The sequence below is a fragment of the Dromiciops gliroides genome, chromosome 4, assembly GCF_019393635.1.
Source record: "Dromiciops gliroides isolate mDroGli1 chromosome 4, mDroGli1.pri, whole genome shotgun sequence".
Lineage (NCBI taxonomy): Eukaryota > Metazoa > Chordata > Mammalia > Microbiotheria > Microbiotheriidae > Dromiciops > Dromiciops gliroides.
In genome coordinates, this window is record NC_057864.1 from 349775375 (window position 1) to 349800912 (window position 25538).

Sequence of the window (25538 nt, forward strand, 5' to 3'; positions counted from 1 at the left end):
CTACACATGTATATATGTATATCCACATTGCGACTTTTCCGATTGTGGATTTTACTGTATCTCAGGTCAGCATAAGAAATGAAATGGGAATTTTGGGGGAATTTTGCAGAAGCCACAGAAGACCAGCAGATGTTACAGAAAAAATTTAGAAATCAGAAATGTATAAAATATATGTATAGTATTATATAATATCAACATATTTTACCTTTTAATAAAAATGTAGACTTCTCTGGTACAAAGGGGGGGCCAAAAAATTTTACATGAATTTTCCAGATTGTAGGGACACCATACCCCTAACCCCATCCATGTGGAAGGGATCACTATATGGATGAATGTATATGTGTATATATGTGTGTATTTTCACCTATTGAATATAAAAACTCAGCCTCTAATATAGAGTGACATCTAGTAGGTGCTTAATAAACACTGGTTGGTTGGTTGATTGATTGCCTGACTTGGACAGCCCTCCCCTTCCTGTCTGTTTCTCTAAGTTCTGTCCATCTAAAACAATTATATAAATGTCATCTGTTGTTATTATTTCAAAGGCTAGCCCATCTTTTCTATGAAGGTTGCTGTGATTACTCCCTTCTGAACTTTGCTTGTGGTCTGTAGAACACAGTTCAACACTTAATTATATAGTCTCATACATGCTTTCCAATAATCTGCTCACAGCATAGAATTATCCCAGAATGTCTTCTCTTTGTTGTGGACAGCTAGTTTAGAGCCTCTCCCAGGAACATAACCCTCTGGTTCCTGTACACATCATCAAAAAGCTAAAACTTTGAGTTTGCCTCTCAGGCACGGCCAAGGGGAAAAGGTACCGTGGAGACCTGTTCAATTTAAGACATCTTGTTTGGCCTCTTGTTTGGTGTTAGTGTTAGGTGTAGGGAAAATTGTGAAGTTTGTCTTTGTTGCTCTCTCACTTCCCTTGGTGTCCTCCTCTATTCTCCAAAGTTCCTAACATTCAAGAATACCCTCTCCTGAATTGCCCTGAAGTATTCCAGAATGTGCTCTCCTTTTTCTCTGTCCTTAGTACTTCTTCATTCAGAAAGCTTTAAATTAAACCAGTGTAGATAACTGATAAAGATTTAAGACCTATTTTCCCCATTATCTGTCACCCCATGTTTCCTTACTAATACAAAAGAATTTGTAATTGTTAGAATTTCAGGCTTTTTATGAAAGAGGTTCCTCTTAAATTATATCTGCCTAGTCTGTCAGTGTATTGGACTCCTCGGGCCCCACTCCACCCCAGAAGGAAGGATCAAGAACGACTGTTTATGGCCCCTTTCTGCCAGAAATGAGGGGGTAAGAAAGGACTTGAGGGATTCTGAGGGACACAGGTAGCTGGTCCCCCCTGACTCTTTGGCAGTGGGTACCCACAAACTGGGAGGCCTCAAGTATTGGGAATGAGGACAACATTAGTGAGTACTAGAATCCTATGACCGGTTTTCATAGAGGCTAGACTAACCCCTTACCTTGGCCTTGGAAATAGCATGTACTGGCTTGACTGTTGAACATTAGTCAGGGCACTGAGAGGTCTGGCAGTGGGAGATTTCCTTATCCCTTCTTTTAGACAGGATGGGAGTGGAGGGGTATTCATGGAATGAAAAGAAGGAAGAAGTCTAACAATCCCTTTTATAGTTGTTGGTCAGAGATGGATTTTCTCCTTTGCTACCTAAGGACACAGAAGGGGAAATTGTGTGTATGTGTGTGTGTGTGTGTGTGTGTGTGTGTGTGTGCGCGTGCATGTGTTTGCACACCCTTTGGAGGAAAAAACGTCTTTATAATTGAGCTTTAGGTTCATACATAAAAAGCCTGGCTCCAGTTAGAGGGTACAAATGATGAAGCCAAAGACCTCTTCAGATCAGTTTAATTGGCTCAGGCATCCCATTGAAAGGAGGTTGTCATAGCAGAAACTATCCAACTGAAAGAGGAGAGTGTACAGTCCCAGGTTCCCAGGGAATGTAGATGGTGAGATAGCTCCCCAGTAAAACTGGGAAGTCCACTTTCTTGGGACCCTAAGGTCTTCAAAGAGAAGAGCCTCAGAGTAGCTTCCTGTTGTATACTTTACTCTTCCCTCCCTTCCTCCAGATGACTCTATGCATATTTGGTTTGGCTGTGTCAAAGTATAATCATTTCCTAGAACTGTTTGCCATTTTTATTTCATTACCATGTAGCACAGTAACAATTATGCAGATCATTAAATCGCTGTCAGATTAACTTTTATGTGTCTTATTCGATTACAACACAATTTTATACCTATATGGCCCAGTCTTTGTAGTTTGTGGCTTGTACAGGGTGTCCCAAAAGTCTCAATTTAAGGTCTAATACCATAAAACTACACTGAGACTTTTGGGGACACCCTGATCTACTCACAACTCCCCAGGAAAAAAAAATTAGTGGGAACCTGAGTTTTTGTTTTTCCCTTGTGCATGTGATACTCATATCTCATCAATTATGTCATAAAAGCTCCTCGATGGCAAAGAAGATCTTATACTTTTGCATCCGTCATAGAATCTAGCATAATGCTGAAGACATAGCTTAGAAAACCTTATTTGTTGATTTGTACAGGAACTGTATAAAGAAAATAATCGTTGCTGACACTGATAACATGCTTTTTTCATAACCTTGTGTTAGGCAGGTGAGGCTAGAATTATTATCCTTATTTTATAGATGAAGAAAATGAAGTGCTTGGAGGGTTAGTGACTCGCCCATAGTTATACAAATACTATTCGTGTTCTCTGTATTATACCATGTTATCTCTTAGGAAATGCTAGCCTATTTGATATTTCAAAGAAATGTTAATAGTTGGGGGGAAAAGGTGTTAAAATAGAAGATCTAACCAATTGGATTTATTTCATTATTTGTATGTCTTTGAAAACCATTTCCCCCTTCGTTTGTCATTATCTTTTTTTTAATAACAAACACAAAAAAACCAACCCTGAGGATCCTTTGTCTAATAATCTTTTATCATTCCATCTTTCTCTGTGTCTTTTTTTTTTTTTTTTTTTTGCAGGCAATGGGGGTTAAGTGACTTGCCCAGGGTCACACAGCTAGTAAGTGTCAGGTGTCTGACGCCGGATTTGAACTCAGGTACTCCTGAATCCAGGGCCAGTGCTTTAACCACTGCGCCATCTAGCTGCCCCCAAAAGGGTTTTTTTTTTTGTTGTTGTTTGTTTTGGTTTGGTTTGGTTTTTGTGGAGCAATGAGGGTTAAGTGATGTGTTCAGGGTCACACAGCTAGTAAATGTCAAGTGTCTGAGGCTGGATTTGAACTCAGGTCCTCCTGAATCCAGGACCCGTGCTTTATCCATTGTGCCACCTAGCTGCCCCCTCTCTGTGTCTTGCAGCTCCTAACCTTGTTCTTCATAATTTTCTCACCTCTAATCCCTCCACTACTCAGCTCTTTCCCAGGCCATTACCTCTATGTTAACTGTATGTACCTCCTTACTCCATTTTGACTCCTAAACTGGTAAACCAGTTCAACTTCATGCTAAACTCTTCTTGTCCTCCTTATCATTGTCGTGCCAAACTATAGCCTTTGATTACTTTACTGTGTCTTGGTTTCTCATAAAGTAACTAGCTTCCATTTGTTCAATCCTAAATCTTAAGCAATTATTTTCTTGAGAGAGTTTTTCTATCTCCTTTCCCATTTGGCATTCCAAACTGTTGACTTTTTTCTCATGACTTTCCTGCATTGCTCTCATTTCTCTTTCCATTCTTTCCTCCATCTCTCTAAATCTTTCTCTTTTACTTTCTCTTCAAAGTCCCTTTTGAGTGCTTCCATGACCTGAGACCAATTCATATTTTTCTTGGAAGCTTTGGATGTTGGAGCTTTGACTTTGTTATTATCTTCTTCTGAGGCTGTATTCTGGTCTATCCCTCCCCCAAAGAAGTTTTCGATTGTCTGCTGCTTTCTCTGCCTGCTCATCTTGGCCATCTATTTCTTGGCTTTTAATTCCTTCTTAAAGTGTAGCGCTGCTTCTGGGACACACTGTTCCAAGCTACAGCGTGGCCCAGGGGGTGATTGGGCTTCTTCTCAGCCTGCCTGGCCTATCTATAGCCTTTGATTACTCCAGACATCCACTGTATTTCCTTCTATTCACATGCTACTGAACCAAGCTGAAGAAAATCACAAAACCATGCTGACTGGGACCACTACAACTTTATGTTACATAAACTCAACTGGGGCCTCATTGTAGTAAGGCAAGCCCTATACACCTCCGTAACTGAATTACTATCTTACTCAACACAGCAGATTTTCTAAATATTTCATAACTCCTTAGAGTTCTCCTTCCCCAGTTTTCTCAGCCAAGAACCTCGACTCATATATGGTTGAAAAAAACACATCATTCTCTGAGAGTTCTCTCTTGTTTATCTCACGTTAACCCAATGCCTTCCTTCCCCCACTGCCTCCTTCCCTACTCTTCTGTTTCACAGGAAGAAGTGGCCCTTCTCCTTAGTAAGGTATACTCCTCTACGTGTCATTATATTGTTTTTTTTGGGGGGGGGACAGTACAATGAGGGTTAAGTGACTTGCCCAGGGTCACACAGCTAGTAATTGTCAAGTGCCTGAGGCTGGATTTGAACTCAGGTCTTCCTGAATCCAGGGCCCATGCTTTATCCACTTAGCCACCTAGCTACCCCCCCCATGTCATTATGTTTTTAATAAAGTAATGTAATTAAATGATACATTCACCAGAAGATTTCCATGATCAGATACAAAGCCATTAAGGTTAGTTGCAGCTAGAGGACTTTTTGTCTGGGTTAGCTGTTGCATCATTGTACGTAGGGAACTCCTTATAAGTTCTTCCTACCAAAGAAGATCATTGATTGAGCTGCAGTTTAGAGAATTTCCTGAAGTACTGAGAGATTTAGTAACTTGCCCTGGATCTTAGAGCCAGAATGTTTCAGAGGCCAACTTTGAACTGCTATTTTGGTCTCCAAGGACAGTCCTTTATCATGTCAGCTTCCTGTCCTTTGGCCAGAGCACTAAATTGAGGAAAAGGAGATGCAACTAAGGGTTTACTTGAGAGTTACCTGATGTCTAAAATTGGAGTGACACATGTCACCTGGAGCAAAAGCTTGTTAAAAAAAAAATAGAAAAGAGGATCATTGAGCCATCTTTTTAATTTTTAATGCAGAGAGTAGGAGAAAGGCCAGGCACAGACAAACTTTGAAAGCTACAAGTTAAACTTATTATGTACTTAAAAAGACAGGCAATAACATAATGCAGATCTACAACTTTACGTAGAATACTCTTTGTGAGGTAAATGGAAATGCTTGTTCTGTTTGCAATTTAACTTCAGAATACAAATAAAGTAAAATAAAATAAAATAAAAAGAATATGGCGATCTAGCCTGTCAGTCCTTAGCAAGAGTTCATGAGCAAGAAATTTGTACTCCTTACTCTTCTAATCCTTTTTTTTTTTCATACAGGTGATGGATGTGGGCACATGGTGACTTACCAAGACAGTGGCACACTGACATCTAAGAATTATCCAGGGACCTACCCCAATCATACCATATGTGAAAAGACCATTACAGTCCCTCAGGGGAAAAGACTGATTTTGAGACTTGCAGATGTGAATATTGAATCTCAAACATGTGAATCCAACTACTTACTCTTCGTCAGTTCCTCAACCCCGTATGGTATGTAAATTAAATCTGGATTAATGTGTTGTGGGAAAAGAAGAAGGGGACAGAATACTATCATATTATTAGCAACTTAATTCAATTCAGTTCAACAAGCATTTCTTCCCCACCTTCTTAATGCCAGCCACCATTTTAGGCACCAGGGATACAAGTGGAGATGTTGAGTAATTCTCTAATGGGACTTCTTAGAGAGATGTACTAGTCAACAGAGGTCGTGACTGTGAGTCAAAGATAGGAGGGTAAATTGAAAGCCAAGAAATGTATTTAGATGCCAAAGAAACTGCTGATCTCAGCTTCAACTTCCTAGAGTACACATTTAGTTTTCTTTATAAAATTCTATTTATTTATTTATTTATTTAAGTTTTCAACATTTGTTTAGATAAGATTTCCAATTTCAAATTTTTCTCCCTCCCCTAGACAGCAGGTAATCTGACATAGGTTTTATATATATATATATATATATAAAATAACATTAAACATATTTCTGCATTAGTCATGTTATATGAGAAGAATCAGAGCAAAAAGGAAAAACCTCAAAAAAGAAAAACAATAGCACCAAAAACAAAAGAAATAATATGGTCCAATTAGTGTCCATATTCCACAGTTCCTTTTTTTTTTGTTTTTTTCTGGATTTGGAGAGCCTTTTCCATCATGAGTCCTTTGGAACTTTCTTGTACTGTTGGATTGGTGAGAAGAATCTAGTATATCATTGTTGATCAACACATAAACACATTTAGTTTTTATAACTTTGTAGGCTTCCTTAGAATACATAGCCAATCAGCAGTATTCTAAAGCAACTTAGGATACATAAGTAACATGTTTCACAGCAGAAGGGAGGGTAGAGAAAGGGGGAATCAAACTAGAAAGAAGGGGGATTCTGTGGGAGTATTTTCCATGCAGCTGAATGAGGAGACATTCCCTCTTCTAGGTCAGGAGGCAAAGGGAGGTGACCAAATACTCTCACAGTTGTGAAAGAAGTTCTTTTAGACAAACCATAGGGTTGAAGTAACCATTTAGACAAGACTGACTGTGTCTCTTATCCAAGGACAATAAATATTTTTATTGCAACTGTGTATGAGACTAACTACTTTATATAGTTTATTTTTTAAATTTTTCCTTACTTTTTACTATTAGGCCACCAGGAGTTCTCTGTTGTTAGTCCACGAAGGTGTGCTGAAATGATTGTGGTTTGTTAAGGGCTAAAATTCTAGCTAAACTGTCTAAAATATCCAATGAGTGGTCGCCAATAAATTATAAGCTTTAGCAAGAGTTAGACTTTTAAGCATTTATTAAGGAGAACAAGAATTTGGTAAAGAGAGAGAGAAAGGCCTATCTATTAAAGGGAGAGCGCATTTCTAGCTCCGCTCTCCACCAGAGTCCTCAGGAAAAAAAGCGAGTGAGCGCCAGTCTCTTCCTTCCTCCTCCCACTAGTCCGCGTCACTTCCTGATTCCTGGTCTTGCCCTCAAAGACCTTCGCTTCATGGGCAGAACTCTTCTACAGTAAGTCTCCAGCAGGTGGCGTCATTCCAATCCTTACAGAAACCTAAACTCGTTTTATCAGTGATTTTTAGTCAGTTTCCCCCAAACTGGGGGAACACATTAGAATCCACATTTAGAATCTTAAATTACACAGATTCCTGTTTTTCCTTCACAAAGACAAAAACAGAACAAGGCCTTCCTACAAGGAGCTTTTACATTCTCCCAGTAGGACACAAAAGGGTGGGGAGAAAATGGTGTAATCCTGGGGTTCTGAACTGTTTTTTTGTTTTTGTTTTTGTTTTTTGGCGGGGCAATGGAGGTTAAGTGACTTGCCCAGGGTCACACAGCTAGTAAGTGTCAAGTGTCTGAGGCCGGATTTGAACTCAGGTACTCCTGAATCCAGGACCGGTGCTTTATCCACTGCGCCACCTAGCCGCCCCCTGAACTGTTTTTTTAGACACTTTTGACAGTCTGTTGAAATGTAATGTCATGGACCCCTTCTCAGAATAATATTTTTAGGTGTATAAAGTACATAAGATTATTTTTCCCCATATAAATAGTTTATTATTTTCCAGTTACATTTAGAGATAGTTTTCAACATTTGTTTTTTATAAGATTTCTAGTTTCAAATTTTTCTCCCTCCCCCCAAGATATGTTATATATGAAATACATAAGACTATAAAGGAAACCAAAAGTTACTAAAAATAATTTTTTCTTATTCAAGTTCATAGACCCCCTGAAATCCTTCCATATACACCAAGTTATTTAGTAAGCTATATGAATAACTGGACTAGAAATATATAATTCATAGGGTCAAGGGACAGTTACTTTATTTTGTTTGTTTATTTGTAGGTAAGAGAATTTGGTTTGAATATCTGTAAATATAAAAACTTCCCAAATTTACATTTTTAATAAACCCCATATTTAGCCTTATTCCCTTGATCTTTGTGGATAAGCTCTGAGATTGGTGCCAAAAAGAACTAGACATTATGTAATCTATGACTCTTGAATGCTAAACTAGTGAAATCAATTTGCTTCATCAGCCAGGCCCCAGGACTCCACAGACCCCTGCCTTGACCATCACACAAATAACTACATGGATCTTCCTCCTTCCTTCCTCTGACTTTTACTGTGAAGAGGGACAGTCTACCTTCTGATTCTATTCAGAATTCCTGTGAGTCTAAGCTGTCTTCTATTTAGAGTGAAGCTTCTTTCTCTGACCACCACTCTCCCTGATTCCTCATATCCATCCTTGACAACCTCATCCCTCCTGTGTTCCTGCTCCACTCTACCTTACCCCTTCTATTATACCTTCTGGAACCCCTTTTCTATTGATAAGAAACCAGTCTTGGGGGCAGCTAGGTGGCACAGTGGATAGAGCACTGGCCCTGGATTCAGGAGGACCTGAGTTCAAATCCAGCCTCAGACACTTGACACTTACTAGCCGTGTGACCCTGGCCAAGTCACTTAACCCTCATCGCCCCACCAAAAAAAAAAAAAGAGAGAGAGAGAAACCACTCTTCATATTAGACCTGTGCCCTCCCCCCAGAAGCATCTTTGTTTATATATTTTTTATTTATTTTTCTATATGTTTCCCACCTTCCACCACTCCCTACCTCCCTTCAGGTATAAAAAAGGTCCTTGAGAGGAGGATCCTCAAGAATCCTGTTGTTTTGTTCTTGGCTTTTATCACCAGTATCTGACATAGCTTCTAATAAAGGCTTCTTGAGAAATTGTTGAGAAATACCAGAATTGAATTTGAAACTCCAACCTACATCCTGTAGGATGTACATCCTAGGAATCCTGAGGTATGTTAAGGCACTTAACAAATGTTTGCTAAATTTAAATGTAAAGATTGATGGCAATCCTTTTTACATTTATATGATTAATGTGAAAATATATTGTTTATTCCATTTACAGAGCTGAATGAAATGACAGATATTTCACTGAGCTCTGTAAAACTGTCATTGGCTGTGTAGAAGCTGTTAATAATCCTTATTCTCAGACATGGGGACTACATGTTTACTAATAAAATTTGAGCAGCCTTCCTTTCATTCTTGGCCCAGAAAGTTGATTTCTCTTCTCTTTGAGTTCTCCCACACTCTGCAGGCCCAGACCAGTGATGAGGATATTCAGTTACTGAAACTTTCCCAGACAGATACCATGGAAAAAAAAAATCCCTTAAGATTTTTATCCCAGGGTATTTTCTGTCTCTGTTAATGACAGGCTGCTTAATTACTTCTACAAAGAGCAAGTAGTTGGAAACTTACAAGGATGATGCTGTTTTCTTTTGGACTGTATCTCCCATTTGTGTTTAGTTGAAAACTCAGAAATCTGGGAATGCTTCAGGCTGCTGGGGCCAATTTGCTATTTAGTACTTCTCATCATCAAATGTTTATGAGCTTACTAAGAAGTGCTTTAAGAACAACATTAGCTAGGAAAATAGCTCCTATTCTGGAGAAGTATTTGCCTGTTGGAGCTTAAATAGAAGTAGAAAATGGCAAGGTAGGTTGCCTCAGGGTCAGATCGTCTCCTTTGGGAAAGCCTCCTTTCTATCTTTTCCAGCCATGAGTAATTAATTAACTAATTTTCACTTGCTGACAAAGTGGCAGGTATAATCTTCCTTTGCTCCCATCATATTGCCCAAGGCAGTATGGGTGGAGTGGGAGTACCCAGAATGGTCAGGTCACTTACTGTTAGGCAGGTTTCTGAGGTGAGTAATGACTCTGGGAATTTTGAATTGTGTGGATAAAGATGGTGGGAAATAATTTTTTTTTTTTTTTTGGCGAGGCAATGAGGGTTAAGTAACTTCCCTAGGGTCACACAGCTAGTAAGTGTCAAGTATCTGAGGTCGGATTTGAACTCAGGTCCTCCTGAATCCAGGGCCGGTGCTTTATCCACTGTGCCACCTAGCTGCTCCCTGGGAAATATTCTTAGTGTGTATAAATAGAGAAAGGAACAGATTAACTCATGTGCCATACATGCTAGGTTTTAAAATAAACATTCATATTATGGTGAACTTGATAAAATTTCTGAATTCTTGAAGTTTGCGGCCTAGGATACTTCTAGTAAATATGTAATAGAACTATAATTCACTTCTAGTAATAAAAGCTAGGAAATTAATTATTAATCTTTCTCAGGTTCTAGAGCTTCAAAACTTTGTCATTAGTGAAGGGGAAAAATAGATCTCTCTCAAGTAAGTTTTTGCTTGAATTGAGAGTCATTTAATCTTATTTTGTCCATCTTTACAAAAGAAAATGTCTAGCATTTTTCAGAACTCTTCCATTTTTGTGGCTATCACAAAGGCTACCTTTGTATCAAAGATTAATTTCACAAATATTTAACGTTTTTGGCCAAGTATCTCTTGTTGGTGTGTGTTACACACATCTCAATTGACAAACTCTCTGGGATCAGAGCTTTTGACAAAGTCATCCTGGGGGTGAGGAGTGGGTTGAGAGAAGTTCTGGATTTATTAGCACTGAGTTGTCAGATGCAGCGTATCCCAGGGGAAAACAATAATGGTACTGTGTCAGGTATAGATAGGTCTTAGGGGTAGATCAGAACGTAGGATTGGCTCCTCATTCCCGGAACTCACATGCTTCTGTTACCTAATAAATAACAACAACAACAATAACAGTAGCATTTTTATATAATGCCTACTGCAGACACAGTGCTAAGTGCTTTACAAATAGTATTTTGTTTTATCCTCACAACAACCCGCTGGGGAGGGGGGGGAGGTGCTTTTATTATCCCCAGTTTACAGTTGAGAAAACTGAGGCAAACAAGTGAAATGATTTGCTCAAGGTCACATAACTAGTGAGTGAGGCTGGATTTGAACTTAGGTCTTCCTGAATTGAGGCCCAATGCTCTATCCAGTGTACCACCATCTGCCTTGGTATATCACCAGCAGCAGGATCAGCACCCTCCAGGCTATAGCAGTAGACAGCTCTGGCTCACTGGGTAGAGAATTGTCTTGAGGGAGGTTTTAGAGCCAGTGAGTCTGGAGAGGTAACATATTTCATCTAGAGGGAGGAGAGAAAGAATTCATCTTCTAGAATCTATCACCATGTTTCTCAGAATTTCCACTTCAGTGACGCCATTTGAGGCAGCAAAGAGTGGTGTTATAACATGCCTTTTTTGTTAATTAGAAGTATTACTGTGTTCAGTTTGATTTTTGTTAGCCAGTTCCCAAATCTCTTTTTGATATAACTTTGATATTTTAAACCCACTAACATTTTATAAAATCACAAGAGCTTATTACATGTGGGCTTTGATTTCTCTTTCTCTGTGTATGTATGTATATGTCATGCTGTTACTAACTAAGCTCTGCAAAGGTTCATCAGAGAGTACACTGAAAAAAGGCTTTTTTTTTTTCTTTTAGCCATATCGCCATGCAGTTAATCTAAAAAAAATGTTCACCCCCATGTTAGCATTGTTTTGTAACTCTTGGCTCACATACTGAAGGCACTTTTGTAATTCACATTCCTAACAACAGAATGCACTATCAACAAATTTGACCACCCACACAGGCTTCAGAGCAGTCTTATATTTACTCTCTCATGTTATTGGGGACAGAGGGCAATATAATGCAGACACTGAATTATTGCCATTTTATTATTTGCTGTTTTTTTTTTAACAATACTACCAGATGGATCATCTTTGATATCTAAAAGAGAAGAGGATACAAAATATTTGGAACAAATCAGGAAAGAATACCAAGGAAGTTTCAATAACCTATAAGCCTTCTTTCCTTTCTCCACAAAATCTAAAATCTTAGAAAATCATTATGCATATATCTAGGGCATCTTTGATGAAGTTTTATGACAAGAGGAAATAGCCAGTCTTTAGCAAATGCTTTTCTACAGTGGATCCTGTTTTATAGTTATTATTCTTGTGCTTGTTCAGTCATTTCAGAACTGTCCAACTTTTCATGACCTGATTCGAGGTTCTCTTGGCAAAGATACTGGAGTGGTTAACCATTTTCTTCTCCAGCTTATTTTACAGATGAGAAAACTGAGGCAAACAGGGTTAAGTGACTGGTCCAGGGTCACATAGTGAGTGTCTGGAAACAGATTTGAACTCACAAAAATGAGTCTTCTTGACTCCAGGCCCAGAATGCTATCTAACTGCCCACCCTTGTAATTATATAATTGAATAAAAAAATACAGAGGATATAAGATTCCATTGTACTTATTGTTGGTTGACAATGAAAAAGTGTTTCTTTGGGTAGAGCAAGATGATCAAAGGATCATACATAGATAATAGAGCTAGAAAAGACTTTAAAGACCAGCTAGTCTGCTCCCCTCATTTTGCAGATGAGAAGACTGAACCCCAGGAAGGTTAAGTAACTTGCAGAAAGTCACATTTTAGTGAATGTCAAGAGGTGAGATTTGAACCAATGCCCTCTGACTCCAGGGCCAGTTCTCTGTCCATTAAAGGCCATCTTCAATAAGCATATGTTAAGATTTCTTGAAATATGTATCAACAGAAAACACCTTGTTCAATTACCCTCTGATTTGTTAATATAGACAGTTATGTTTTATAACTTTATAACATGGGGTTGCATGCTTACCAAAGTAGTTTGCCACCATCATGGCATAAGTGCTGCTCAGTGGTTGAATTGAAGAGAAATTTCCCATAGGTACAATGTCCTTCAGATGCTCCTGTTTATGGATGTTACTGTACTAATTGCTTCAAGTCCCAGAGTATTAGACAGCCTTCTGTATGGAATCCATAATCATGTCTAACCATCCACATGGGAATCCAAGTAGGTAAAGAATATCTTGTCTAGACCATGAATAGATGGATGCATGGGTGCACAATCCATGGATCTGGTCCATGCAGGCAATGATCCAATTCCAGGATTAAATAGGAGGAGGAGCATGGTCTAAATTGCATTTGGGGAATTATACAGTGCTTTTAGTGACCCTAAGTTTCTTCCTGGGCAGCTAGGTTGCATGGTAGATAGAGTTCTGGACCTGGAATCAGGAAGACTCATCTTCCCGATTGCAAATCTCACCTCAGACACTGCCTGTGTGACCCTGGGCAAGTCACTTAACCCTGTTTACCTCAGTTCCTCATCTGTAAAATGATCTGGAGAAGGAAATGGCAAACTACTCCGGCATTTTTACCAAGAAAACACCAAATGAGGTCATAAAGACTTAGATACGACTGAAACAACTGAAAACAACAACAACTAAACAACTAAAATAAAGTTCCATTTTTTTTAAACATCAATATTCTTCCAATAGTGTCATATGGCTAAGAGTCTGGTAATACCATATTGTCTAAATAATTAAAACTACAAATCTCCCAAAAGGTAATGAAGAGACACATCAATCAACAAGAACTTGTTAAATGCTAACTATGTGCCAAGCACTTTGCTAAGTGCCGAGGTGGGTTCAGCATCTCCAACATATTAGCAATAAATTGTATTTGAGAAGTAGCATAAACAGTATCACCAGATGTATGACCAGAAAAGATGAGCCAGTCATGTGGTGTGCAGGATAACAGACTAACAGCCTCCATTTGTATCCATGCATTGTCAGAATATCTAAAGCAAGACCTCCACACAGTTCACACAGTGGGTGAACTTCCTCTGGAGGCTTTACAGAAGGAAATAGATAAGAGTAACACAGGATGAGAAGGAATGAATAAAAAAAAAATTTATTAAGTTCCTCCTATGTGCTGGTCACCAGGGTTACAAAGACAAGGATCAGACATCTATGTAGTGCAGTGGATAGAGGACTAGATTTGGAGTCCAGACAACCTGAGATCAAATTGTGCCTAGCTGTGTGACCTTGATTAAGTCATGTTGTCTCTCCTGGCCTCAGTTTCCTCATCTGTAAAGTGGGGGTATTAATAGCAACTACCTCCTAGGATTATTGTGAGATTACATGCATAGCTCTTTGCAAATCCTAAAGTACAATATAAATGCTAGCTATTATTATTATTTTTTTGTGGGACAGTGAGGGTTAAGTGACTTGCCCAGGGTCACACAGCTAGTGTCAAGTGTCTGAGGCCGGATTTGAACTCAGGTACTCCTGAATCCAGGGCTAGTGCTTTATCCACTTTGCCACCTAGCTGCCCCTAGCTGTTATTTTTATTATTATTATTCAGATCTTTATTAAGTGTCTTCTGTGTGCCAGGTACTGTTAAGTGCCTGGGTTACAAATATGAAGAATGAAACAATTCATACCCTCAATAAGTTTATATTCTATAGACAGCAAGTACATATAAAAATATAGACAACATGAATAGAAAGTGAATAAGTACAAATATATACAGAGTAGTTTGGAAAGGAGGGTACTAGCAGTTGACAGATCAGTAACAACTTCATGCAGAAGATGATGTCTGAGCTGCATCTGGAAGGAAGAGAAGGGCTCTGAGAGGCAGAGGTGAAGAGAGGATTATATTCTAGGGATGGAGGATGTCCAGTGCAGGTTACAGAGACCGGAGATGAAGTATTTTGAGTGATGAACAAAGAGAAGAATGATTAGCTGGATCATAGAGTAGGGGAGGAGGAATATGATGACAAGAGTACCTGCCTTCAGGGGCAGCTAGGTGGCGCAGTGGATAGAGCACCGGCCCTGGATTCAGGAGGACCTGAGTTCAAATCCAGCCTCAGACACTTGACATTTACTAGCTGTGTGACCCTGGGCAAGTCATTTAACCCTCACTGCCCTGAAAAAAAAAAAAGAGTACCTGCCTTCACGGAATGTATAATCCAATGGAAGAAAACAGAGTGATGGCCCATGAAGGGAATTTGGGGGTGGGGGGGATAAAGAGGCAAAGAAATGGTGAGTGGAGTCATTGAGACATCATGCCCTTTCTATAATAGTGATAGCATCAATTTGGATTTGGTTACTGTATCCAGAGAAAGAACTTATGTGTAATTTGCAGGGGAAGGAATAGGAGAACTTTGGGCAGGAGGGTATGAGTCTGAAGCAAGGAAGATATCAAGAAGTTCTAAGATAGCAGGGATGTATAGATGTGAAGTATGGTCTGGGGCCAGACAGATATAGTTAGGGGAGTTTGCATTTACTCACTGGCCATTCAGGCTCAGCTCTGGGGCAGAGTTCCAAGGCATGTCTCTGGGACTATTGATGCTGTTGGGGAGTGATGGTGGAGGGGCAAAACAGCAAGGCAGATAGTAAGGCGTCCAGGGGATGACAGTAAAGCTTGGCCAGGAAACGGCCTGCTGTAGATGATGGGCACAGATCATCATAATACATCCGTGTCTTTTTTGCTTCATCATCTACAACAGGCTCTTCCTAGGTCACAGTTCACCGTCATCCACCCTGTACACCTTGCCCAACTGGTTTAATAATTTAAAACTACACTAAGACTTTGTTTTTTGGGTTTTTTTTGGGGGGGGGTATAATCAGGGTTAAGTGACTTGCCCAGGGTCACACAGCTAGTAAGTGTCAAGTGTCTGAGGCTGACTTTGAACTCAGGTCCTCCTGAGTGCTTTATCCACTGCGCCTCCTAGCTGCCCCTTGGGGTTTTTGGGGGGTTTTGGGGTTTTTTTGGCATACACTAAGACTTTGGAAACACTCTGTATTGTCTCAGTTTGTACCTCCATCAGGAGGTAGGTAGCCTGTTTCTATGATGTTGAATTATTATAAATTGTTCTTCTGGTTCTGCTCACTTCACTCTGCATTGGTTCATACAAATCTCAGTTTTCTCTGAAACCATCTACTTCATCATTTCTCACAACATATTATTCCATTTTACTCATGTACCATAATTTCTTCAGCCATTCCCCACTTGATACCCCCTTAGATTCTAATTCTTTGCCACCACAAAAAGTACACTATAAGTATTTTTATGCATAGGAGTCCTTTTCTTCTTTCTTTGATCTTTTTGGACTGGAGACCTAGTAGTAGTATCTCTGAGTCAAACAGTATTAAAATCATGTCAAATAATATACTGCCAAGAAAATAGATATTTGAGAGGATGTTTGTTTCTCATACAAATCCAGTGCCTAAAGTCAGGGGTACACAGACAGTTTTCCTTGGCTTGGTAGTCAGTGCCTTTTTACCACAAATAAAAGAATCCTGGGTCTAATTTAAGAGACAGCCCTCAAAAGTATGGGACATCTGGAAGATTATTTCACAGTTTTTGAGGAGAGCTAAATGATCTTTCTCTATTGTTATTTATTATCAAATGACATATTGATTACATATGCATTATATATGGAGAAATATTCTAATTGTGTATTGCCTTGTTACCTTTCTGAGGTATGGCTATAATTATATTCTAATTTTTTAGGTGTGATAATTTTTGCAGCTGGCAGTAAAAAACCAATATGCTTCAAATGTGATGGAATAATTTTATTCAAAAGGACAACGAAGAAACTTCTCACATTTGAATTTATCAGTTATATATTGAATTCCTTTCTGAGGAAGTGCTGAAGTAGAATAAGCCAATTTTTTTTACTCATCTAAAATTAGCTTCAAAAGGATTTGAAAGTATGGAACCCATTCTGTGGGTGATTTTTTTAAAAAAAGAGATCAAGATGAAAGAGATATGGGGCAACAGAATTTTAAGTAGATGAGTCAGGCCCATTCATTATAAATGATTCCATCTAATTTTGCCTTGAGCTCTGTATCCAAATAATATATGTGAAGGCTAGTATGGATGAAGAACACTATGGATAGGTTAAAAATAGGAAAATAAGGAACTCATTTAGCCATCCTCTTGCATAACTTTGACCAAATTTTGACCAGGATTTTGAAGAGTAAAACCAAGGATGCTTCAAGCTTTCAGCTTGACATCCACTTATACAGTGATCCAATACTGAATTCCAGCTCAATTCTTTTCATGTACATTCCTACATTTTTGTTTGTTTGGGTTTTTGTTTCTTTTTGGGTTTTTTGTATGGCAATGAGGGTTAAATAACTTGCCCAGGGTCACACAGCTAGTAAGTGTCAAATATCTGAGGTCAGATTTGAACTCAGGTCGTCCTGAATCCAGGGCTGGTGCTTTATCCACTCTGCCACCTAGCTGCCCCCTCATTCCTACATTTTTACATTGAAGATGTAAAATACTTAAAACGAGATTCACGACATTACCAAGGGGCACTGCCACTTCCTGGAAGAATATAGGCTCTTAAAGGTAGTAGATCATCATTCTGGTGCTTTGGCCTCTGACCTTCACTTAAAGATCTAATGTATATGAATCATATACCAATTTTAAAGAAGTTTAAAATCATATCTGAGGCATGCATTTAAAAAAAAAAATCACAATGCACATGTGAAGCCAATTAGATAGCAAGTGAGCAGAACTAAATAGCAGTCCACCTTTAGGAAGGAATTGCCTGTCATTTCTTCTTGCTCTTTCAAACAAAGAATTGAGTTTCAAACACTTGACTGCAAGTAACAGGGAAATTAGGATAATGCCACAGGTTTGCTGCAGGATAGAACCACCCTGTATTTTCATATAATCCTTGTTGGCAAAGATGAGGTAGCAGGCAAGGGTTTAACTTTCTTACTCTATAGTGCATGTTTTCAGGAATACAGTAATAATTTTAGAATGCTGAAGACACCGAAGACATATGGCCCATATGCATAGAGACATATGCTTGCCAAAATATCAGTTTTCTAATGAGCTATACATATATGCATCTGAGCAAATTTCACCTTGTCTACATTCAATTTTACCTCACAGCTCATTACAGCAACCAATTATCACCAGTCTCTGCCTCTCTAGAATATTCTCTCCAGGTTTTACTTTCTAACTCCTTTAACATAATTGACCCTTATTCTCACTCATTTTCTCATCCCTGCCTCAGGTCGCTCTCATTTTTCTTCCTTTGCAGTTAGCCAAAGTGCTGTTAGCTAAATTATCTTTTTTTGCGTGACACTCCATATCCATCACCCTCTCCTTAAAACCCTTCGCTGCTCTTCATAATCTTTTCCATTAGCACTCCATTAGCTCACCCTCAGTTTTCTGGTTCTCCCTCTAGTCATCTGGAACTCCCTAATCTATCTTCTCTTCTGATACCCCTTCTCTTTCCTTTATTTTTCACTTGCTTTGGTCAGCTCCCTTTTCTGTTGTAAGCTTCTTGAAAATTGTTTTTTGGTTTTTTTTTTAATTTGTTGTTCATATTCCCAGCCCTATCAGAAAAAAGAAGTGCTTAACAAGTACTTCTTGTTATACTGATTGCTGACTAACCAAAAGCACAGGTTTAGATGAGAATAAACTCAGAGGTTAATTCAGAGGTTTCATCAGGTCAGTCAGGTAGCCAGTCAATAAGTATTGTCTATTGTGGAACAAGTGCTGTGATAAGGATTGGGGTATAAATACAAGCAAAAAGGATAGTCCTTGCCCTCAAGAAGCTTCCATTTAATGGGGGCATCCTAGATCTGAAACCCTACTGTCCTTATATAGGTGGTGAATGTAGCATTGTGTTCATTATGTGTCTAAAAGGTTCTGTAGTATATTCAGATGCTGCCTGAAATACTGTTTATTCTTCATTCTGGAAGAGGATCATGACATTGGGGTGATGTCATGACTTGCAGTAAATTAGATTTAAGTGAGGCAGAGATGTGCAAGGTTACCAACCTCACTCTCTCCTCCAGAGTCATCTGGGTCCAGTGGCAAGATATACATCAGGACAACTAGGATGGCCCCAGATGTTTAAAGCAATTAGAGTCAAGTGACTTGCCCAGGGTCACACAGCTAGTAAGTGTCTGAAGTGAGATTTAACTCAGATCCTCCTTTAAATAAATAAATAAAGTATAACCTATATCTGAGTACTCACCACCTCAGGGAGGTGGGAGGGTAGGGAGGGAATGAGAGAGGGATAGAATTTGGAACTCAAAACTTTAAATAAATAAATAAATGAACTTAGGTCTTCCCACCTTCAGGGCTAGTTCTCTATTCACTGTGCCACCTAGCTGCCCCATTGCCTGAAATAACTTTCTGATTGAAACCCACTAAACACTTCAAATTCTTTGATTAATTACATGCAAACAAAAATTTTTAACATTCTTTTAAAAAAATTTTGAGTTCCAAATTCTCTTTTTCTGCCGCTCCCCCGCCCCGTCTGCCACATTAAGAAGGCAAGCAATTTATTATAGGTTATATATGTGTAGTCTTGCAAAACATTTTCATATTAGTCATTGTGAAAGGAAATGTAGGCAAAACCCCACCAAAATAATAAAGTTTAAAATATATGCCATAATATGCATTCAGACTCCATCAATTCTTTCTCTGGAGAGAGCATTTTTTCATTCTAAGTCCTTCAGAATTGTCTTGGAGCATTGTATTGCTCAGAAAAGCTAAATCATTCACAGTTGATCATCATATGATATTGATATTGCTGTGTACCATGTTTTCTTGGTTCTGCTCATATCACTTTGCATCAGTTCTTATAAGTCTAGGTTTTTCTGCAGTTATCCTGCACATCATGTCTTTGTCTTCTTTTTTTTTTTTTTTTGGTGAGGCAATTGGGGTTAAGTGACTTGTCCAGGGTCACACAGCTAGGAAGTGTCAAGTGTCTGAGGCTGGATTTGTACTCAGGTCCTCCTGACTCCAGGGCCAGTGCTCTATCTACTGCATCACCTAGCTGCCCCGTTCATCATTTCTTTTCTTTTCTTTTTTTTTTTTTGGTGGGGCACTGAAGGTTAAGTGACTTGCCCAAGGTCACACAGCTAGTGTCAAGTGTCTGAGGTAGGATTTGAACTCAGGTCCTCCTGAATCCAGGGCCAGTGCTTTATCCACTGTGCCACCTAGCCGCCCCCATCATTTCTTATAGCATAATAGCATTCCATCAGAATCATACATCACAACTTGTTCAGCCATTCCCCAGTTGATAAGACATCCCCTCAGTTTCCAATTCTTTGCCATGACAAAAAGAGCTGCTATAAATATTTTTGTGCATATAGATTCTTTTCCCTTTTCTTTGATCTCTTTCCACGAAATACTTTTACTAGTTGAAAAAAAAATTATTCCTCAAAAATCAAGAAAGTAAGAAATGTGGCTTTGTAACCCACCTCACCCTCTGTCTCTCAAGGGGAACATGAAGAGCTCAAACTAAGGAAAGGCAAGTGGGCATATTAGGGACTTTTTTGAATATTACTTTTTATAAATGCATATATTTTGAATGCCAGGAAATCCTGCCACCAGAACATTTTGGCTAGAATACCTCTGATACAAGAGGTATTTATTTTGTGAAAAGTCATATTTCTTCATTTCTCACCTGTCTGACCTCCTTGATTTCATGATCTCCAGAAACTCATCATTCTGCAAGATGAAATCAATTTTAGATTTCACTCCTCCTTAGCCTCCCTTGTTCCTGGGGCCCCTCCCTCTCTTTGATTGGAGAGGGTTGAGATTGAATATTGGATATTTTCTCCCTGATCCTTTGCCATTTAAGGAGGGCATCCAGGGACCTCACCTCATCATTTCCCACCTGGCTGATCTGGATTTCATCTTCTCCAGAATCTCATCATTCTGTTGGATGACTTAGACTCTGGAACTCACACTTCCTCTGATCGTTTCCCATCCTGGCTGCAGAACTTTATCATGCCCCACTTGTCAGCTTCATTTTATACTCTGTTGTCTTCTGTCATTTGATTGTGAGCTTCTTGAGGGCAAGGAATACTTTATTCCTCCCAGTGCTTAGCACAGTGCCTAGGACATAGTGGGTGCTTCATAAATATTTATTAACTTTGACCTGATTTGTATGGTTTTGTTATGAGTAAAATCTAATGTGTGTCTTTACCTGCCACCCCCCCTGCAGTTGGGGGGTGGGGAAGGACTAGCTAAGATTTACTGATAAATTCAGCAACAGTTTAGGCTTTTAAGCATTTATTAAAGTATATTAGGAGTTAGCAAAGAGAAAGAGGGAAAGCTGCCTTCACCTAGCTATCCAAGAGAGAACACGTGAAGTTCAGAAAGATAGGAAACCTGTCTACCCTGGCCTACTTCTTCTGCCACCACAAGCTTGTTCCAGCAACCAAAAAGACAGTTTCTCAGTCTGTGAGTGGAAGCTTCCTGCGGGACCAGAAGAGGGGCAGTCCCCACACACAGCTCCAAGCTAATTGGCTGGTAGCATTCAAGTCCATTGATGCACATGACTTAAAGGTGGTCTTTGAATAGAGGCAACTTCTGGGACCAGGCAGTTTCCAGACACCAGGATGACTTTCTTGGCAGAGGGTAGTTTTCACTTTACAGTGAAAACTCAAAACCCTCAGTGGATTGTAACATGCAGGAAGGTACAATTTTCTTACCTAATGTAGTGCATTTAAATACCTTGTTTTGCTTCTTGAAATATGCATACTACATAGCTCAAGATTTCACAAACAGCTGCTTTACACTTTGACTTTAGAAATGCCTATCCAACCTTATTAAAGGGGTCATAAGATGGCTAAAGGATATCCCCAGCCATTCAACTGTGTGTTTTGAGTCAAAGGTGAAGTTCTCCAAAATGAGTTTAAATTATGTAGGTTATGGTAGACCATTTCAAAACCTGTCTGTAAGAAACATCCATCAGTGTCCTAAAGATTTGCCAAAACCTTCCTCAGAAGATAATCCAATTTTTTTTTTTGGGTGAGGCACTTGGGGTTAAGTGACTTGCCCAGGGTCACACAGCTGGTAAGTTGGCAAGTATCTGAGGCCGAACTTGAACCCAGGTCCTCCTGACTCCAGGGCTGGTGCTGTATCCACTTCGCCACCTAGCTTCCCCGATAATCCAAATATTTTTGAAGCCAATAATCACCATCACCAAAAAATTATCACCATTTGTGAGCCACATTATTAATAAACTCATTTAGCAAGTGAAGAAGTTAAGAAAAGAAAGACTTTGTATAGTTTCTACACTTTGTGTGCTACCAATGCAACTGGAACTAGCCCAGGTATCTTGATTTCTCTGTGTGATATCTAACAATGCACATTGTGAGACAAATGTAATTATAATGTAAAAGTTGACCTTAGTCAAAGATAGAGAGAATGGTCCTATGTATTAAAATACCTGTAAAAGGCCTTTCTGTACTAGCAAAGAATTTGAAAGAAAGTAGGTTTCTGCTGACTGGGGAATGGTTAGACAAACTACAGTATAGGAATATAATAGAATATTGCTGTGCAGTAAGAAATAATTAATGTAGTGGATTAAAAAACTTGGAAAGACATGTATAAACTGATAAAGACCATAGTAATCAGAACCAAGAGAAAAGGTTACTGAATAACCATAATAATGTAAAGAAAGACAAGATTGAAAAACAATAGAACCAATCAGTTCATTTCTAACTTCAGGAGATGGGTGATGAAGTATACCTTCTGCCTCTCAGCAAAGAAATGATGGATTATAGGTACAGAATGAAACCAATATGTCCATTTCCTTTTCTTGGCTGTGCTTGTTTGTGACAAGGGGAGATTCTTTTGGGGTGTGGGGGAGAGTCTTTGAAAAGTGATGGTTATCTTTAAAACTACATCAATAAGACATTTTAAAATTAAAATTTTAAAGAATTGACTTTAGCCAAATTACTTTTTTATTAGGCCAGGACTGGTATAGTTTGCTTTACAGAAACTTAAATGATGAAAATCTAAATTTACATTACAGATAAATATTGTCTTTTTAAAAACTCCTGGCGCATTTAAAAATTGTTTTTATTTATATGATACTTTTAAAGAACATATAAGTTGTATAAAGAAAAGTAGCTCTATGTCCCTCTAACACTGGACTGTTAATTGATTTCTAAAATGATGAGACTATTCTAGAGGATCTCTGATTTCTCTTATAGCTCTAAGGTTCTAAATTGTGTGTGTGTATTCATGTAGTCTTTATTATATTCATGTAGTCTTTGTGGAAAATCTATTGTTTTCCTTTGAGTTTCTGCTTATAGCTGTTATGAAATTATAGCTCTGGGTAGTATTTTCTTTGATTTACTCATCTCTTCAGCTCTAGCTCTAGAATTTCAGCTTGGTGCCAGAGTCAGGCTTTGCTCCCTGTTAGACTCTTGGGAGGGGTTGGTGGCCCCTGTTGGTCTTGCCCTAGCTTCTTGCCTAGACCTCTACTTCCCAAAATTAGACCATCTTAGATCTTTAAGCTTCGGAGTACCATATCTTCAGGGTTCTTTCTAGTGCCTCCAGACAAAGTATTAGGGATGTTAGAGCTCATTGGCCTAAGATATTCTGTCCTAAGCACTGTACCAGGCTGGTTGATACCTGCTATTGTTTCCCAGGTCCCCACCCTAGGGCTTTCTCAGCAGAGTCCACCACTCTTTCTTCTTCTAGACATAGAGACTTGCAGGCCACACGTGCTCCATCTCTTGTTCCATTCCTTGCCTTTTCATTTATCTATCTATCTATCTATCTATCTATCTATCTGGCAGAGCAGTGAGGGTTAAGTGACTTGCTCAAGGTCACATAGCTAGTAAGTGTCAAGTGTCTGAGCCCAGGTTTGAACTCGGGTCCTCCTAAATCCAGGGCTGGTGCTTTATTCACTGTGCCACCCTAGCTGTCTCCTCTTATCCCATTTGTGATCTCTAGTCACACTAGGAAGCTACCCAGAGTGGAGGCTGGCTCTGCTAGAAGATGTAGGGAGTGGAGAGGAGAGAATAAGACTCTTTTCTCTTGTCAATGGACTGCTGACTGATGTCTTATCCAGTCCAGAAGTGGAAGAAGTCACTCTAGTTTCTCATTATATTTCTCAATCGTTATTTGATCTGATGTAAACTTTGGAAATTGAAGATGGATGGCTTGCATTCCTTTCAGGCAAACATCTTGGCCAGAAGAGTTTTGATATATTTATAAATTAAAGATGGAAGTATTTTTTAAAGTTTAAAGCATTTCATTGTAAGTGAACAAGTAGGAAAGGTAAATAATGATAAAAATAGAGATCTTAATTGTATTGCTACAAATTAACTCACATTCTGCTAAATTATTTGTACACGTTTGAAACTAAGACAAGTAGTAACATTTCCCATGCATTTCCTGTACTTTTCACTCCTCCTACATTTTTTTCCAATTTTAAATCCCTATCTGTGGCTTAGGAGGAGGAATTCTTGATTTTTACTTTGCAAATTAAATAATAGGAATGGGAAAGTAGAAAATACTGCTAAGAATTTTGACTCAAGTGTAAGGGTGCTTTTTTTTTTTTTTTTTTTAGTGAGGCAATTGGGGTTAAGTGACTTGCCCAGGGTCACACAGCTAGTAAGTGTTAAGTGTCTGAGGCCGGATCTGAACTCAGGTACTCCTGACCCCAGGACCGGTGCTCTATCCACTGCGCCATCTAGCTGCCCCAAGGGTGCTTTTTTAATGATAAATTAATGAACACCCCCTTAGACAGTCTAATGATTGTGTTCTGTAGATTGGGGGGAGGAAAATCTGATGAAAAGGGAGCAATATGCATAAATAGTATAGGCAGTCTCTACTTTTGAAGTAGACTGTGTAGCAAAAGTTTATTTGTTGAGAAAAGGTTTGCTTAAAAGAGGAGTAAATTTTCTAGAAACAGAGTGTCTAAGTGGTGGTTAAATTTCCATGCAAGTCTAAACACCTCTTTAATCCTACTTGGCCTCATATCATTGTCTCATGGATCTAGACCTTGAAGGGACTACAGAGGCTATCTAATTCAATCCCCTCGTGTTATACTTCAGGAAACTAAGTCTCAGGTAGTTTTAGTGACTTGCTTAAGGTTATGCAACAAGTAAGAGACAGGATTTGAATCCAGATCATATTTCCTTCCAGACCCATTCTTTCTCTAAGTTTCTGTTTGGGACTCCTGTTGAAGATATCTCTATTCTTCTAGTTATCTGGGTTTGCATCCTTGGAGTCCTTTAACTATTTCCTCTCCCCATGTCCTATCAGTTGCCGTGTCTTATAAATACTACCTCCACACATTTCTCACATCTGTCTCCTTCTCTCTACTCACACTTCTTCCCCTGGTTCTACCTCTTGCTTAGACTACTGCATTACTCTCCCAATTAGTCTCCCAATCTTTCCCCTCTCCAATCCATCTTCCACAGATGCCAGATTGATGCTCCTAAAACATGCATCTGACCATGCCATTCTATTAAGAAATCTTTAGTAGCTTTCTTTGCCTTTAGGATAAAATAGACTGTCAGCATAACATTTTAAGATTCCTGCAGTATGGTTTCCACTTTCTAGATTTATTTCCTATTTCTCCCCTTCATGCATTCTCTTAAGTGACATGCTAGTTAATGTTCATATACAAGATTTCTGCCTTTGTGCCTTTGAACAAATGATCTGCTAACTTGAGATTGTATTCCCTCTTCACTTTCCACCTTGTAGAAAAGTCATGTTCAACTCTTCCTGACCCCATTTGGGGTTTTCTTAGCAAAGAAATTAGGGTGCTTTGCCATTTCCTTCTCCATCTTATTTAATAGAAGAGAAGATGGAGGCAAACAGGGTTAAGTGACTTACCCAAGGTCACACAGCT

The 25538-nt window shown here is 39.0% G+C and overlaps 1 protein-coding gene across 1 annotated transcript in view; it reads left to right on the forward strand.

Moving 5' to 3' along the window:
* Nucleotides 1-25538, forward strand: part of DCBLD1 (discoidin, CUB and LCCL domain containing 1) — a 112043-nt gene that overhangs the window by 29002 nt on the left and 57503 nt on the right. Inside the window, exon 2 of the mRNA XM_043999753.1 lies at nt 5438-5650. Coding sequence (XP_043855688.1) covers nt 5438-5650 — 213 coding nt within the window. The remainder of the gene's footprint in view (nt 1-5437; nt 5651-25538) is intronic.